Source organism: Notamacropus eugenii, chromosome 5, assembly GCF_028372415.1.
Source record: "Notamacropus eugenii isolate mMacEug1 chromosome 5, mMacEug1.pri_v2, whole genome shotgun sequence".
Taxonomy (NCBI): domain Eukaryota; kingdom Metazoa; phylum Chordata; class Mammalia; order Diprotodontia; family Macropodidae; genus Notamacropus; species Notamacropus eugenii.
The window spans coordinates 78,778,775-78,796,318 of NC_092876.1; the positions used below are offsets into that span (position 1 = coordinate 78,778,775).

The 17,544-nt window shown below is 39.3% G+C and overlaps 1 protein-coding gene and 1 long non-coding RNA gene across 2 annotated transcripts in view; one reads left to right on the top strand and one right to left on the bottom strand.

The window, feature by feature from the left end:
* Nucleotides 1–5,202: 5,202 nt before the first annotated feature.
* TMCO2 (transmembrane and coiled-coil domains 2) lies at nucleotides 5,203–13,571 on the bottom strand. Its single transcript, XM_072609933.1, has 2 exons — nucleotides 13,243–13,571; nucleotides 5,203–5,623 (listed from the first exon to the last, which is right to left on the bottom strand). The coding sequence occupies exons 1-2, from the start codon at nucleotides 13,456–13,458 to the stop codon at nucleotides 5,297–5,299; spliced, it is 543 nt and encodes a 180-aa protein (XP_072466034.1). The 5' UTR covers nucleotides 13,459–13,571; the 3' UTR covers nucleotides 5,203–5,296.
* Nucleotides 13,572–13,604: 33 nt separating this feature from the next.
* LOC140504666 (uncharacterized) overlaps nucleotides 13,605–17,544 on the top strand; it is a 44,652-nt gene continuing 40,712 nt past the window's right edge. The window contains exon 1 of the long non-coding RNA XR_011967185.1: nucleotides 13,605–13,818. This is a non-coding gene — a long non-coding RNA (uncharacterized lncRNA). The remainder of the gene's footprint in view (nucleotides 13,819–17,544) is intronic.

The window sequence follows — 17,544 nt, forward strand, 5'->3', positions numbered from 1 at the left end:
AAGTCTTTCCACCCTTCTCCAAGACAGACTTTAATTCCTGTTAGGAGGGGAAGGAAGAAATGAAGGGTAGAGGCTTGACCAATCTGGAAGCACTTATTAAGCACCTACTATGTTCCAGGCCCTGTGCTAAGCACTGGGGATACAAAGACAAAAAACAGTCCCTGCCCTCAAGCAGCTCACAATAAGCCATATCTTAGCACTGATTGACAGATATGTCCAGACTTTTTTTAAAAATTAAATTATTTTATTTGTTTTCAGTGTTCGACAATCACTTCCACATATCTTAGCTTATTTTCCCCTCCTTCCCCACTTCCTCCCTGAGATGGCGTACGATATTATATAGGTTCTACACATACATTCCTATTAAATACATATTGCATAGAAGAATTAAAATGTACGGGGAAAACCATAAAACAAAACACAACACAAAAGAAAATGGTCTCTTTCTATCTGTGATCCAATTCCATAGTTCTTTCTCTGGATGTGGAAGGCATTTTGCCTCGAGTCCATTGGAAATTTTTTAAGTCCATGCATTTCAATGAAGTTTTAAGTTTACCAGAAAAATTCCTCGCACACTGTGGTTGCTGCTGTGTACAGAGTTCTCCTGGTTCTGCTCCTTTCACTCAGTATCAGGTCATGTAAATCTTTTCAGGCTTCTCTGAAGTCTTCCTGTTCATTGTTTCTCATAGTACAACAGTATTCCATTACATTCATATACCACAACTTGTCACGTGATGGGCATCCCCTTGATTTCCAGTTTTTGACCACCATAAAGAGAGCTGTTATAAATATTTTTGTACATGTGGGACCCTTTCCCATTTCTATGATCTCTTTGGGACAGAGTCCCAGAAGCGATATTGCTGGGTCAAAGGGTATGCAAATTTTTGTAGCCCTTTGGAAATAGTTCCAAATTGCTCTCCAGAATGGTTGGATCAGCTCACAGCTCCATCAATAATGAATTAAGTGTTCTAACTCTCCCACATCTTCTCCAACATTTATCATCTTCCTGTTTTGTCATGTTAGCCAATCTGATAGGTATGATGTAGTACCTCAGAGTTGTTTTGATTTGCATCTCTCTAATCAATAGTTATTTAGAGCATTTTTTCATATGATTATAGATAGCTTTAATTTCTTCCTCTGAAAATTCCCTGTTCGTATCCTTTGAACATTTATCAATTGGCAAATAACTTGTATTCTTTTACATTTGACTCAGTTCTCTCTATATTTTAGAAATGAGGCCTTTATCATAGACACTAATTGCAAAAATTCTTTCCCAGTTTTCTGCTTCCCTCTTAATCATGGTTGCATTGGGTTTGTTTGTGCAAAACTTTTCAATTTAATGTAATCAAAATTATCCATTTTGCACTTCATAGTGTTCTCTATCTCTTGTTGGGTAATAAATTTCTCCATTCTCCATAAATTTGACAAACAGACTATTCCTTGGTCCCCTAATTTGTTTATAATATCAATCTTTATACCTAGATCATGTATCCATTTGGACTTTATTCTTGTGTACAGTGACAGGCATTGGTCTATGCCCAGTTTCCACCACACTTCTATCCAGTTTCCACCACACTTCTATCCAGTTTTCCCAGCAATCTCTGTCAGTGAGTTCTTATCCCAGAAGCTGGGGTCCTTGGGTTTATCAAACAGTAGATTGCCATATTCATTAACTACTGTGTCTTGAATACCTAACCTATTCCACTTGTCTAACCCTCTGTTTTTTAGCCAATACCAAATGGTCTTGATGATTGCTGCTTTATAATACAATTTGAGATCTGGTAGGGCTAGGCCACCTTCCCTAGCATTTCTTTTCATTAGTTCCCTTGATATTCTGGACCTTTTGTTCTTCCAGATGAATTTTGATATTATTTTTTCTAGCTCTAGAAAATAATTATTTGGTAGTTTGATTGGTATGGCACCGAATAAGTAAATTAATTTAGGTAGAATTGTCATTCTTATTATATTACGTTAGCCTACCCACGAGCAACTGATGCTTTTCCACTTACTTAGATCTGACTTTATTTATGCAAAAAGTGTTTTGTAATTGTGTTCATATAGTCCCTGGGTTTGTTTTGCCAGGTAGACTCCCAGATATTTTATATAATCCACCATAGCTTTAAATGGGATTTCTCTTTCTATCTCTTGCTGTTGGGCTTTGTCAGTAATATATATAAATGTAGATGATTTATCTGGGTTTATTTTGTATCCTGCAACTTTGCCAAAGTTGTTTATTATTTCAAGTAGTTTTTTACTTGATTCTCTGGAATTCTTTAAGTATATCATCATATCATCTGCAAAAAATGATAACTTAGTTTCTTCTTTTCCTAATTCCTTCACTTTCTTTTTCTTTTCTTATTGTTACAGCTAGCATTTCTAATACCATATTGAATAACAGTGATGATAATGGACATCCTTGTTTTACCCCTGATCTTATTAAAAATGCATCTAGCTTGTCCCCATTGCATATAATGCTTGCTGATGGTTTTAGGTAGATACTGCTTATTATTTTATAGAAAGTTCCATTTATTCTTATGCTTTCCAGTGTTTTCAATAGGAATGGGTGTTCTGTTTTGTCAAAATCTTTTTCTGCATCTATTGAGATAATCACGTGGTTTCTGTTAGTTTTGTTGTTGATATGATCAATAATGCTAATTGTTTTTCTAATATTGAACCAGTCCTGCACTCCTGGTATAAATCCTACCAGATCATAATGTATTATTCTTGTGATAAGTTGCTGTATTCTTTTTGTTAATATCTTATTTAAAATTTTTGCATCTATATTCATTAGAGAAATTAGTCTACAATTTTCTTTCTCTGTTTTGGCTTTTCCTGATTTAGGTATCAGAACCATATTTGTATCATAAGAAGAATTTGGTAGGACTCCTTCCTCAGCAATTTTCCCAAATAATCTATATAGTATTAGAATCAACTGTTCTTTAAATATTTGATAAAATTCACTTGTAAATTCATCTAACCCTGGAGACAGACCTTTTCTTAATCTGCTCCAGAAAGGCAGCAGAGGCAGGAGAGGGGTGGAGATCCTTTTCCAGATGGGATCTTGACAGGATCACTGGGGTGGTTACTTGAATGCACCACACAGTGAGAAAATTATACATTACACTCCTTTGCAGGTTAAGTAATTATAAAATGATATTATCTTCCTGGTGGTTTAAGGAAGGCAAGACAGAAGCTAGGGAAGGCTGCTAATGACCTTTTAGCCCTCAAGGGTTATTTGGGATACTCACCAAGCCTACCCACAGATCACACTATTGTCAAATTCTTCAAATAAATTGGATCTATCCACTCCATTCTGGGCCATTGCAGCAATTCAGGCTCAAGGGTTAAAATACAATAAGATACCAATGAACCAAAAAATTCAATAAAAACAATTTAATGGACATTAAAAGAATAAAGTTTCTAAGTTTAAAAAGGATACCAAATCAAACATTACTCCCCACACACACTAAAGCAGTCCCCATGGTAACTGACCATAATAGGTCAGGAAAGTCTCATAGTAGAGCCCAGTGAAAGCTCTACTAAATCACTGATTCCATCTGGCTCTCCATTGGGCCTTTATGCCTCAGGCGGCATGAATGTCAAATGGTCTCTCTGCTCCCTTACATAACCACCTAGCCTACATGCCTCTGGAGCCCCTGTATGCTATGTGGGGCATTGATTGAGGCTCCTGAGAAAGAAGTATAAGGGAGATCAAAGGGAGGAAGAGGAGGCTTCCACGGGGGTCAGTCACAGTAGCCATGTGCTAGTGCTGGCTGCTTCTCCTTGGTGATGGCCTTAACAATAGCATGATGAGAATGGCAGCAACAACAGTGGAGACCCAAAGAGGTATCACCTTTACACACACTCTCACACCCTAAACACATGCCTAGGGAACTCACCCATATTGATGTGTAGACTCATTTTAGTGTGGCAGTTGAAGTAGCATAGAATATAACAGCTCACAATTCCCAGAGCTGAGGACTACCAACAGAGCAGGCCTTGGAGTCAGGAAGATTGGATTCAAGTCCTCCTCCTGACACATACTGGCTATTTGACCCCTAAATGCACTACTACTACTACTACTACTACTACTACTACTACTACTACCATTACTACTACTATTACTATTACTAGTACTACTACTACTACTACTACTACCATTACTACTACTATTACTATTACTAGTACTACTAGTACTACTACTACTACTACTACTATGACTACTACTACTACTATTACTACTAGCTGGGCTTTATGAAGCCTTTGTAAGGTTTACAAAGTCCTTCCCATATGTCATCTCTTTTCATCTTCACAACAACCCTGTGAAGTAGGTTCTATTATTACCCCCATTTCAAAGAGGAGGAAACTGAAGTTAATGACCTGCTTAGGTCTTCTTGACCAGCTCCATCTCCCTTGAATTGTGCTATTGAGATGCCTGGACAATTTTCTTAAGTTGTTATTCATCCGTTGCTTTCAAAGAGGTCCAATGACATTCATGGGTGATGTCTTGACTTGCTCTTAAATTGGATTTAAGTGAGGCAGAGCTGCACAAAATCATCAGCCTTGCTCTCTCCTGAAGAGTCACTGGACTTCAGTGGCAAGATGAAGGTCAAGATAATCACTGAGGGCCCCTGGTGCAGGGGGTGATGGCCTTTCTAAATTAGGCTCTTTCTCAGTTCACAATATGTCTGTGGCCATACTCATTCAATAACTAAGGTCTAGGTAAAAATTGAGACAAAAGAAGGCTCAATTTACCACCCCAAAGATATTAATCTGAGCTCAGTTCAATTACTTTCTTAAGACTAAAGTTGCTGAGGAATTGCCTATTTTCCTTGGTGGAGGAAATTACCTCAACCACAAATTTGCTACACCAGCAGAATCGCAGTTCTAGACCAAACTCCACACACCAAGTAGGAAATTAGCCCCACATTCCATCTCCTTTCCCACATCCCTCTCTTCTCTCATCCAGAATGGCTCTTGCCCTTTTTTTCTCTAACTTCTATTTCCAGGGTTGGGCCTCAGTAGGTGCTTGAATGATGCTTTGAACACCATTATCTGGGGAGCCTCTTAACTTCTGTGGGTGCTGTTGCTGCCTTATATATGCTCCAACTCCTCCTATACCCCCCGTTCATGGGATTCTTCTCTCCCACTCCTAGGAAAGAGAGACAATCTAGTGGATAAACAGGTGGCCATAAAGACAGATTAGGGATATGAAGCATTTTATTTGTACTCCATATGCCACTCAAGATGTTGGATGGAGGTCTTTCTGGGGAGGGGTAGATTCCACATCCTGGCTTCATGTTTCAGATGTAGAGGAAAACCCAGATGTGGCCAGGGGGCTCTGACAATTCGAGCAGCTACAATGGGGTCTCGTGCAATTCTTCTTACCACCTTTGTAGGTTATGATCAAATCCTCCAGATCCTTCACTTTGCACTCCACCATCTGAAGCTTTTTGAGGATTTTCTCTTGCAGGCTCAGGGTGACCAACATGTTATTGTTACCTTGACCATTGTTACCAAAACAATGGTTTGTTGCTCCAATGTTGTTGGACAATATATCTTGAAAAAGATCTGTGCCCTTCTTGTAAAGCAGAAGGAACAAATTAATAAAGATGATGATTTTCTAAAGAAAAAAAACGCATAAGTTGGTTACATTTATGTACATGAAAACAAATTATTAGTCAACTAATTCTAGTGAGGCTTGACCTTGACCTAGCAGTCATTTAACCTCTGTTGACCTTAACTTTCTCATCTAAAAAATGGGGGTAAGAGTCCTAGTGCTACTTACTTGTTGTAAAGAAAGTGTTTTGTAAATCCTAGTGTTATGTAAATAGTTATTAATTGGGCAAAACTCTTATTCAGACTTACTAGGGAAGGAGGGTCCTAGCTGAGTGTTGTTGTTGTTTTTTTTTCTGAGTACATGAGAAATCTTTTTGTTTCAACCCAAGGCATTATGTTTCCATTGGAAATGCATTAGAGCGTAGCTAGGTGGTGCAGTGGATAGAGCACCAGTGCAGGAGTCAGGAGGACCTGAGTTCAAATCTCATCTCAGACACTTGACACTCACTAGCTGTGTGACCTTGGGCAAGTCACTTAACCCCAATTGCCTCATCCTGGGTCATCTCCAGTAATCCTGATGAATATCTGGTCACTGGATTCAGATGGCTCTGGAGGAGAAGTGAGGCTGGTGACCTGCACAGCTCTCCCTCACTCAAAACAAAGTCAAGTGCAAGTCATGTCATCATTTCTCTGATGGCATGGTCTTCTTTGGCAATGAAGGATGAACACACACAGAGAGCACTTCCTACCCTATTCAGCAAATGGTAGAGTAGAAATAACAATGAATTTGGAGATCTGAGGACTTCATCTCTTCAAGCCTGTTTCCCTGTCCATAAAATAGATTATAATATTTTATGTCACCTACTTCACAGGGATATCATGAACAAAGTGCTGGCTAAAGAAATCCCCAGTAGCTCCCTATTGGGTCTAGGAAAAAACTATACACCTATGTTGGCTCTAAAAACTTCTCACAATCACTGTAGCCAGATCTTCCCTGGCTCACTGCTCACTATTCCCTCCTGTGGTCTAGCTGAACTGGCCTTGTTTCTGTTCCTTAAATTCCAACCCCTCTGCAGTGGCACTGGCTGTGTCCATCATGCCTGGGAAGCTCTTCCCCCTCACCACCCTATGCTTACTCACAATAATAAGAACCGCCATTCATATACTGCTTTTGAGGTTTTCAAAGTGTTTTGCAGACATTCATTTGGTTCTCCCGACAACCCTATTCAGTTCTTCCTCTTTTGCAGAGGAGGAAACATTCAGAGATCACACAGAGTTAAATGCCTAAGGGAATATTGGAACCCATATTCCTAACTCTGGGTCCAACCTTTTATGTTCTATGCCACACTGCAGGACCAAAAGAGACCTTAAACACAGACTGTGAGAGCCAGAAGGAACTAAAGCCTGATTCTTGATCAAATTGGGGAAGAGAGCTTCCTGATTTAAGTCAGCTAGAGAGTGCAGTGGATAGAGCACTGGGCCTGGAGTCAGAAAGACCCAAGTTCAAATCCCATCTTGGATACTTGTTGACTAGGAAAACCTCCCCAGGTCACTTAACTGCTCTGTGCAGCAGTTTTTTCAGCTGCAAAGTGGCTATAATAATAGCACCTACTTACCAGGCTTTAGCTATGAGGATCAAATGAGATTATACTTGTAAGATGCTTAGCACATAGTAGGCACTTAATAAGGGTGTGTTTGTTTCTATCCTTCCTGACTCAGTCTAGGGCTCTGTCAGCCACTAGTAACACCACAGCTGCCCCTTAGAATCCCTCGCTTCCTTCATGTACCCTCTTGCCCACAGATCCTCCCTAATTCCCACAGGGATTGCAGCAGTGCTTGGGTTGAAAAGAAATGGAAGCCACCTCTAGGCACATGAAATATCACTCCATTTTTCATTGGGGACTAAGAAGCTGATCCTACAGTCGTGATTTACTTAAAGAACTCTTGGAAGCAATCCTGAAGTATAGGAGACTAAGCAGTATGTGGGCTCCAACTGTCTCAGAAGGCAGCCTTTTAAACCAATACATGAGATCAGGTTTTTTTTTTTCTTCTTTGTCTTTAATTTAGTCAGAGGGGCACAGATTTGGAATTAGAAATGACAGAGGTCATCTAGGCCAGTGGTATCAAACTGAAGTAGAAACAGATCCCTGCCAGATTGCATGCTGACTTAGAAAATCACAAATTAACATTATCTAGATGGTATTATACTTTTTGTGGGGGAGAGAGGCATCCAGGTGGCACAGTGGATAAAAAGCCAGGCTGGGAGTCAGGAAGACTCTTTTCTTGAGTTCAAATCTGGCCTCAGACACTTATTAGCTGTATGACTCTGGGCAAGTCACTTCACCCTGTTTGCCTCAGTTTCCTCATCTGTAAAATGAGCTAAATGGTAAATGGTAAACCACTCTAGTATCTTTGCTAAGAAAACCCCAAATGGGGTCATGAAGAGCTGGACACAACTGAAATGACTAAAAAACAAATTGTACTTTTACTCATTTTGTTAAACATTTCCTAATTACATTTTAATCTAGTTCAAACTTCACTGGGGAATTTTAGGGCCTTAAGAGGCCCAGGACTGGAGTCTGATACCACTGACTGATGTCTAACACCCTTTATTTTTTTTTTTAAATGAGGGTATTGAAGCCCAGATTAAGCCCAGGGTTAAGTGACTGGCTCACAGACACCACACAGTTATCATCTACTAGTCAAATATGGTGGGAAAAATGCCCCTTAACTTGGGGACACTTAGGGTGTGACTGTCCTCAGAAGGTAAAAAAAGAACCCAAACTCCTTTCCAAGTCAGCTAAGAGCAGAGCCCACAGGCCAAACCCTCATAATATAAACCTTTCCAAGATGGCACAGGAGGCTTCTCAGGAAAGCCTGTTGTGAACATTTTAGGATTACAACATCAGAGAAGTTATCCAGCCCAGAGGTTCCCCAATTGTCTCTAGAAGCAGATTAAAATATATCTGGGAAATGTTTAACAAGAGTAAAAATATAATATAGGTATCGATATATGGTCTCCCTAAGTCAATATATGTCCCACATTCATTTTTCTTTGAGTTTGACACTATTGCTGTAGCCCACACCTTCATTTTACAAATATGGAAAGAGACCTAGAGAAGCTATGGCCATGTGCCTAGTATTTGTTAAGAGTTCTAAAAATACACGGGCTGCTCAGCCCAACCTTGTGGTACCACAGAATGTCTTTCATTTAACAGATGGGGATACAGAGGCCTAGAGAGAAAGAAATGACTTGGCCATCAGCATAGTGAGAGATAGAGCCTTCACTAGAACCTTGACCTCTGGAGATAGCTAGGATTTTTCACCACACAGTGAATGCTGCCGCTTCTACTCTCAGGCATTCTTCACCTCTTTTTTTTTTTTGTCAGAGATCCCTGTGTCACTCTGGTGAAGCTGATGGACTCCTTAGGATCATATTTTTAAGTGGATAAAACACATAGGATCTCAAGGGAAACCAATTCTATTGAAATACAATGATCTGAAAAATATTGTTTGATGTAGCTCCAATATTTCAATTCTATTGAAATACAATATTTGAATATGGATCTGAATTTTAAAAGTTCACAGAGCCCCCAGGTTAAGATCCCCTGCCTATGCTCAGTCTACCAAATAAATCATTGCCTCAAACCCTTCTTCTTCCACAGGTAAGCTCCAGTCATTACCCCACTCACCCACTTATGTCTCCCACTGACTCCAGGACAGCTCTATTTGGATGAACTGAAAGCTTGGTGGTTCAGAAGACAGTGCACTAGACCTGTAGCCAAGAAGATCTAAGCTCAATCTAACCCTCTGGCAGTTACTAGCTCTGTGACACTAGGAAAGTCACTTAACCCTTCTATACCTTAATTTTTTCATCTGTAAAGAGGGATAATAATAGCATCTACTTCCCAGGGTTGTTGTGAGGATAAAATGAGATATATATAAGGCACTTTCCAAATCTTAAAGCATTATATTTGGTGTTCAGTTGTTTCATTCGTATCTGATTTTTTGTAACCCCAAAGATACTAGAGTGGTTTACTATTTCCTTTTCCAGCTCATCTTGACAAATGAAGAAACTGAGGCAAACAGGGTTAAGTAACTTGCCCAGAGTCATACAGCTAGAAAGTGTCTGAGGCCAGATTTTAACTCAGGAAAAGGAGTCTTTATCAATTCCAAATCTAGTACTCTATCGACTGTACCACTTAGCTACCCACCAGCATTATATGTACATATAAAAATGCTAGCTATTTTATGTGTATATATACATATATATTATATATACACATTTTATATGCACACATATATACACAAACACATGCTAATATAAACATGTATATATGTATGTATATTAAATATATAAATTAAATGTCAAATGTTATATATACACATATAGAACTGTATATAAATATTAGCTTGTTATTACTGATACCACCTATAATTCCCAACTAATGGGAACCCTGCCACTCTTTCTTTTGGGGTTCTCTCTTACAGAAAACTTTTATGAAACAAAACTAATGGTTAGAATCCCAAAGAACCTTCATACCCTTATCCAGGAATGTGAGATGAGAATTTGTTACCCTGCCCAGATTATGGTTCCTTTTGGACCTCACATTTTAGGGCTGATTTGGAGAACATCCAAAGGAGGGTAACCAGGATAATGAGATTAGAGACAGGCCACATGATAATGGATTATTAGCTCAGAGAAGTATATGATGAGCTGTCATGGGCAAGGGGGTTTGTTCAATTTGACATCACAGGCCAGAACTGGAAGCAAAGTTACTGAGAATCAGATTTTTCATTCAAAAGTTTCCTAACCTTCAAGCATTGTTCTAAAGTGGAGTAAGACCTAGATTGTGAAGGGCCTTACATGTCAGACTAAGGGATTTATATTTTATGGTACAATCTAGGCAATGGAGAGCCACTAAAGAGGAGTTTCATGACAGCTGTGTTAAAGCAAGGAGACCAATTAGATTACTGATGTAGTTCCAGGTGAAAAGTGACAAGGGCCTGATGTGGGACATATCTGACCTACGTGAATAGAGGGGAATCAGGAGGTGCACAAGATGATGAAGGGTTACTGATGACCTGGCTACTGTTAGGATGTCTAAGCTGAGGGCGAGGGAAGAGAGGAGGATGTCTCTTGGTTAGCTAGGTAATAGGGAATGACATGGCTGTTGGTGTCTTTGACAGAAATAGGAAAATTTGGAGGGGGGGTGTGAGGAGAGGAAGCTAATGAGTTCTATTTTAGACATACTGAATTTGAGGTTCCACAAAGAAGGAATCCTGGGGGGAAGGGGAAATAGGGTCAAGTGAGTGGGCTGTGAGCACAAAGACCCTTTTCTTGCCTGGGATTGTTTCTATACACAGTACTATCTTTTCTCTAGGAGGCCAGGCCTAAGACTAAAATATTTAGAAAGAAATGATTCTTCCTATTTGGCAAATGAAAAAAAACTGAAGGCCAAAGAGAAGTCTCTCCCAAGGTCATACACATATTAAGCCACAGAGGTAGTACTTAAATTGGGTCTTCTAATGCCAAGGCTGGAGTTGTTTCCTTTGTACAAAGACTTCCTGGTTTACTTAGATCTTGCTTCTACCACTTGTCTTCTCTTTCTGGTGATAGTACACAATCTTTCCAGTCATTCAGGATCAAAACCTTGGAATAATCTGACTGTCCCTCAACCTCCCAAGATCCAACCTGTTACCAAATCCTTATAGATTCTCCTATTTTGACATCCTTTCTTTTCTTATACTTCCATAGCCACTATCACTATCCTAGTTTAAGGTGCTTATCACCTCTCATTTGTACTATTATCTATGTCCTAGTTGGTTTCCAAAATGATGATAGCTAACATTTATATAGCACTTACTACGTTCTGGGCAGAGTGCTAAGCTTTTCACAATCATCCCACATTTGACTCTTAAAACAATACTGAAAGATAGGTGCTATTATTAGCCCCATTTTATAGATAAGAAAACAGGTTATGGGACTTGCTCAGGGTCACACAGCCAGTAAGGGGCTGAGGTTGGATTTGAACTCAGGTGTTCCTGACTCCAGCTCTGGTGCTCTATCCACTGTACCACATAGCTACCCTGTTACTTTTCCCAACGTTTTTCATCCATTCTAAATTAATGCCCTGCTTCCAAAAAATCTAATGAGCATGTCTGATTGTCACTCTGTAGACAAAGAGCCTTAAGTGGCTATGTTTTGTTAAAGGATAAAATACTACTTTTTAAAGGTACTCCACCATGTGGCCCCAGCCTACTTTTCCTCATCTTATTTAATATTATTCCTTCTTTTCTGAACACTCCACATTCTAACCAAATGACACCAAGTCCATTCATTTTGGCTACTTCATATGGTGACAATACATTCCTATATCCTTCCCTTCTGCCATGTCTAGCTCACTTAACACTCCATATGTAGGAGTCACAAATCTCTATGCTTCCCCTTCATCCTTCTCCCCCTTCTCAAATTTCCCTAAGAAACACGTGGTCTGAATCGTAATTAGCCCCTACTGTATTTTAAGACTTACATATGTGTCATGAACATCCCCTGGGGAACTTTTTTTTTTTTTTTTTGTATCTCTAACCCGCAGAAGAGGAGCGTTACCTGAACTCACAATAGGCATCTTAAGTCTGATGAATTTGAATTTTGCTCTAAGACCCAAAGGGTTAAAGGCTCCAGGGTGTGATGACATTTGGGTTCTAAACATTACACCAACTCTTAAGTTCAGATTAACTTCCATTTTAAAAAAAATCTGAACTTTATATTGAGGATTCTTTGAAATGCTGGTTTAGCTTCAACTATTCCAAGTTCCCCCTACACTCTTGTCCTAGGACCCTCATGTAGGAGGACCCTTGGACCATCTTGTATTTGGGTGATTCATCTCAACTCATCAGTTCACCTCAATTCAGAGACATGCACAATATATTGGAGATGAAATTACGTTAAACTGTAGCCTCCCTCATTTTAGAAGTAGAGAAAGGGGCAGGAGAGGGAGGTGAGCAAAGTCAACAGACAATACTCTTAATTGCTTGATCTGGAGGAAGTACAATATAGAGTACTAAGTGTAATCCCAATATGAGAAAAATCATGGTATCCAGTATTGAAAGGGATTTCAGAGGATTTTGAATACTCTCATGTGAAGCATGAATCCTCTTTTATAACCATCAGTGGTCTCACAGGCTCCTCTTGAAACCTTTCAAGGCAGGAGAGCTCACAACCACTACATAGGAAGCTCCTCCTCATAATCAGTCTAGAATATCTTTTCCTGTAATTTCTGCTCACATAGCCCCTACTTCTGTCCTTTTAAAGGGGAGCCTAGTTCAACAATTTTAGCCCCCCTTCCCAATAAATCCTTAATATATCTGAAGACAGTTGTCATGTCCCATCCTAAGAATTCTTTTCAACCAGACTAAACCTTCATTTCTTTCTACTGATTACCAGTGAGTCCCCTTCTCCATCCTGGTCATAAGACTTGGTGAGAAGACAAACTCATGCTACACGATTCTCTTACCATAAAACATTTTCGGAAATTTCAATTATTTAAGGTTCATGTCAGTTTCAGTGGCCAGAGCTCATATCTGAAAATACCAACCCAACTTAAACTCTTCAGATTGTTAATGGTAATTACATCTCTTGTGCAACTGCTTAAATTCCTCAGTAACATAAAAGAGTATAACCTTAATTGACTGAAAAGTTCGTTTCCAAAAGGCATATGTTCCTACTAGCAGGGAAAAAGCAAGGATAATCCAAAAGATGTTATGCCAGGTTGGAGCAAAGTATTCTGAAAGCCAAGAATCTGAATTCAAAGTGAGAATATTTTCTTGCAGCCAATTCCAAAGTGGGGCGGAAGAGAAGGATCCTGAAGTCTGGGCGAAGGGAGATGTTTTACCCATACTGCAACTTTTGGAACTACATGTGCAACATGCTGGAAGAACCTTCAGTCAGAGGCCTTAGGAGTCCATGTTTGTATTAGGAGCCACAGGAGTGTGCCTGTTAAATACAGGCTGACCTTCAGCTTGTGATGAATTGTCATTATGATGTCATTATCTCACAAGCCATCTGAAAGGATGACCAAGTCAGGATACTATTTGTCCTTCCCCTTTCCCTTCTCCAAATCACCCTATTGCTGTTCCTCATACTAGTTAACATTTCTACAGCACTTTTAAGGTTTGAAAAGTTGTGTAGTGGAAAACCTATCCAAGGACCTGGGTTCAAAATATGGCTCAGCTACCTACTTAACTACAGAATCTCAGGCAAGTTATTTAACCTCTCTGGGGCCCTTTCCTGTATTTACAAAACCATAGGATCAAATTAAATAATCGCTGTCATTTCCATATGGTATCTTCCAACTCTAAATCTATAGTCTTAAATTTATTTTTATTATGGCAACCCTGTAAGGTAGTGCATATTATGGCTGATTCTATTCTAGAGAAGGGGCTGCTAATTGTCACAGTGGATAGGGTGCTGGACCCAAAGACTTATCTTCCCAAGTACAAATTTGGCCTCAGACATTTATTGGCTGCATGATCCTGGGCAAGCAGCTTAACCATTTGCCTCAGTTTCCTCATCAATAAAGTGAGCTAGAGAAGTAAATGGTAAACCACTCCAGCATCTTTGCCAAGAGAACCCTGAATGGGATCACAAAGTCAGATGTGACTGAAAAATGACTATTCTACAGATGAAGAATCTGAGACTTTAAGAAGTTGAACCATATATTCAAGTCACAGCAAACTGAGATTGCCAATCAGGTTTCCTGATTTTCAGTTCAGTACTGTCATTCTCACCATCTGACCAAGAGGAGTAACCATGGAGTGAGGGGCTTCTGTTGGGTTCAGTGAGACAGCATGGCATATAGGGATGGACTGAGAATAAAGAGATATATACAAGTTGGGCCCTCAAAATTTACTACATCACCATTTTTAATACATCTCAATCTTTATACTCAGTCCTCTGTCAGTTGCTATGAAAAGAAGTCTGAAACATAATCTTTGCTCATTCAGACAACTCGACTAAAATGCATGGGGTAACAGGAAAATATGCAAGTTATGTGCTGTATTATGTTGGTGCAGACTGAGTTCAGAGATGAAGGTCGATCAGGGATGGAATAATCAAGGTAAATTCCATGTAGGCTGGATAGGGTTTCAATAGGAAGAATAGGGTTGGGAGGTCACTCAGACTAAGACAAAGCGAGGGATGAAGAACTGGGACAGGTCATTGACAGATGGTGAGGTAGATAGATGCTCTGACTAGAAAACGCATATTTGACTAAGATGGGGCCAGACTAAAAGCCTAGCAGAATTTGGAATCCATGAGGTAAAAAGTTTTTAGCTTTAGGGTATGTGTGTAACATGGTAACACTGTTGGGCGTTGTATTATATACATATAATGAATTGGAATAGGGAGAATCTAACATCAGGATGATTTTTGCCTCAAAAAAAAAAAAAAAAAAGAGCCTGCATTGGGTTAGTGTGGAAATGCTTAGGAAAAATGGTGGGTTTTTTTTTTTTTGGAAGGAAGAAAAACTCACAGGTCACTTCGTAAGCTAAATGTGGCTCCTTTCAACGTGAATGCTAGTGAAAAGTGGGAAGTTGATGTTTGAGACAAAATTAGAAGCCAGATGATTATCCTATAGGATATTATAGACCTGAAGTTATAGGCAAAGTACAGGAATGGAACAAGGGAACACTGTCAGTTAAGTGAAGTCATGCATGGGTAAGCTTTACAGGAGAGAACCTGATAACAGGACAAACATTTAATAACTCCTTGCCTATTTAAGCAAAATGGCCTGTTGAAGTTTAGATTAAGTATAATCATGCATCCTGTTAAGGGATGCAAAGTATTAACACTCTCCCCAAACAGGGATCAGTAGTTGAGTACATCATTTTTTATTTTAAAATGACTTTTAAGTATCAAAGCAAAACTGAAATTGAAGCCACGATTCACAAGTTTATTGGCACTCAGGTGTAAGCAGCATTTCTGATTCTAAACAAATAGCCTAAATAGCAACAACTGAGAACCATCAAATGAGATGCAGGATTTGTCTGTGATGAACAATTCATAACATGAATCATCAGAAGTTACTAACAGCTCTTGCTATGTGATCTATCTCTAACAATCTCAACTATTCTCTTGTACCTGGAACTTTACCTTGGCTTCCCAGACACTGTTCTCCTACTTCTCAGACCATTGCTCCTCAATTTCTTTTGCTGGCTCATCCTCTGCCTCCCCATAAAGTGTAGGTGCCCTCCAAGACTCTCTCTGTGCCTTCTTGCCCCTCTACATTTTTAGTGAACTCATTAGCTACCACAGATTCAGTTAACTCTATGAAGATGACCTTCAAATCTTTATGCTTACTACTCCAGTTCCATTCCCACATCACATTCTTTTGAATGTCCTGGAATAAATAAGCATTAAGCACTTATGTACCAAGTACTCTACCTAGTGCTTGAAATACAAAGACCAAAGTTAAACCACAGTCCCTGCCCTCAAGCTCACATTCCACCAGGGGAGAAGACACGTGTATGTAGGTAGGTGGGTGTGTGTGTATGTATAAAACAAACACTAACTGGTTTTGGGAGGGAATATACTAGCAGCTAGGAAGATCAGCAAAGGATTTATGTAGCTGTGAACTAAGGAAAATTCTAAGGGACAGAAGTGAGAAATGTGAAACTCAATTTGTTCAAAATGTAATTTCTATGTTCCAATAAATCCATCCCTACTTCAAACTTCTCTATTTCTGTAGAGGACACCATCATCCTTTTAGTCAATCCCAATCTGGGCATTTATCTTTGACTCCTGTTTTACTTCCCCAAATCCAATCAGTTGCCAAATCTTGTTTTGTCTTACATCTAATGTCCCTTTCTTTCCACTCATACCTTAGTTTAGGTATGTTATCACCTATTGCTTTAACTATTGATAGTTACATTGTTTCCTCTACTTCTTCCTTTTCCCACATACTCTCTACACCAGAGATATCAAACTTGAGCAAGAAACACCTGACAGTCACACCAGACTGAAATGTAATGGGAAATCTTCTAACAAAATAAAAAACAAAACAATGTTAATGTTTATCTAATATACAGCAACTAGTGTAGCTACAAAGTTGACCACTCTGCTCTATACAACTTACACCTTGAGCTACTTCTAAAACAGATGTGACAGCATATCACTCTTCAACTATAGTCTTTTTTGCCTTCCTATTGCCACAAGGGTGGAATACAAAATCTTTAGCCAGGTATTTAAAGTCCTGAACAATAAGGCTCCTACTTACTCTTTCTGCTGTTCTGATTTCATTAGCAGCTTACGGTCCTTGACATTCTACCTCCCACCTTTATATATTTGCATAGTCCAACCCCTAACCTCCCCCCAGCCCCAAATGCTGGACATTCTCTCCCTCCACTTCCATCTTTAAGAATCTCACCTTTCGGAATACCCGCTTCGTGTGACTCTGTTAAGTCCTTTCTCAATTCTGGTAGCTGGCCATAACCTCTTTCCTTCTTGCAAACATGGATGTTTTTAGTTTACACATATTTTCATTTACTTTTAAATATGACCTATTCCCAAAGTAATATTTTAGATTGTTTAGGAGATGACCATTTCATTCCTTTATAGCTTCACTACCTAGCACAGTGCCCACCTCCCCATCCTCCTGCCAGCCCCAGTGTAAGCACTACGCATTAATCAAAATTAATATAGCACAATCTTGCTGTACCTTGTATTCATAGAATGCCAGATTAGGTAGAAACCTCAGAGCTCATTTAGTTCAACACTTTCATTTTACAGACAAAGAAGGTAAGTTCAGAAAAGACAAATGGACTTGCTTAAAAGGTCAAGTCATGAACTAGTTATAACATGAGACTGGACTGGACTAGTTTCTAGACTCCCAGTGAAAAGGAACTAAAGATGAAATAGCTCTTAATTATCCTCATATGAGACTATCTTGAGAGGGTGAGTGATTATTACTCCCATTATAAAATCAG

What these genes read in the sequence shown, in the direction of transcription:
- TMCO2 (XM_072609933.1), bottom strand. Translation starts at nt 13,458, where the DNA reads ATGGGTAAAACATCTCCCTTCGCCCAGACTTCAGGATCCTTCTCTTCC. An exon ending in GAACTTTTCAGTCAATTAAG is followed by an intron (nt 5,624 to 13,242) that starts GTTATACTCTTT and finishes TTTTTTCTTTAG; the next exon opens with AAAATCATCATCTTTATTAA.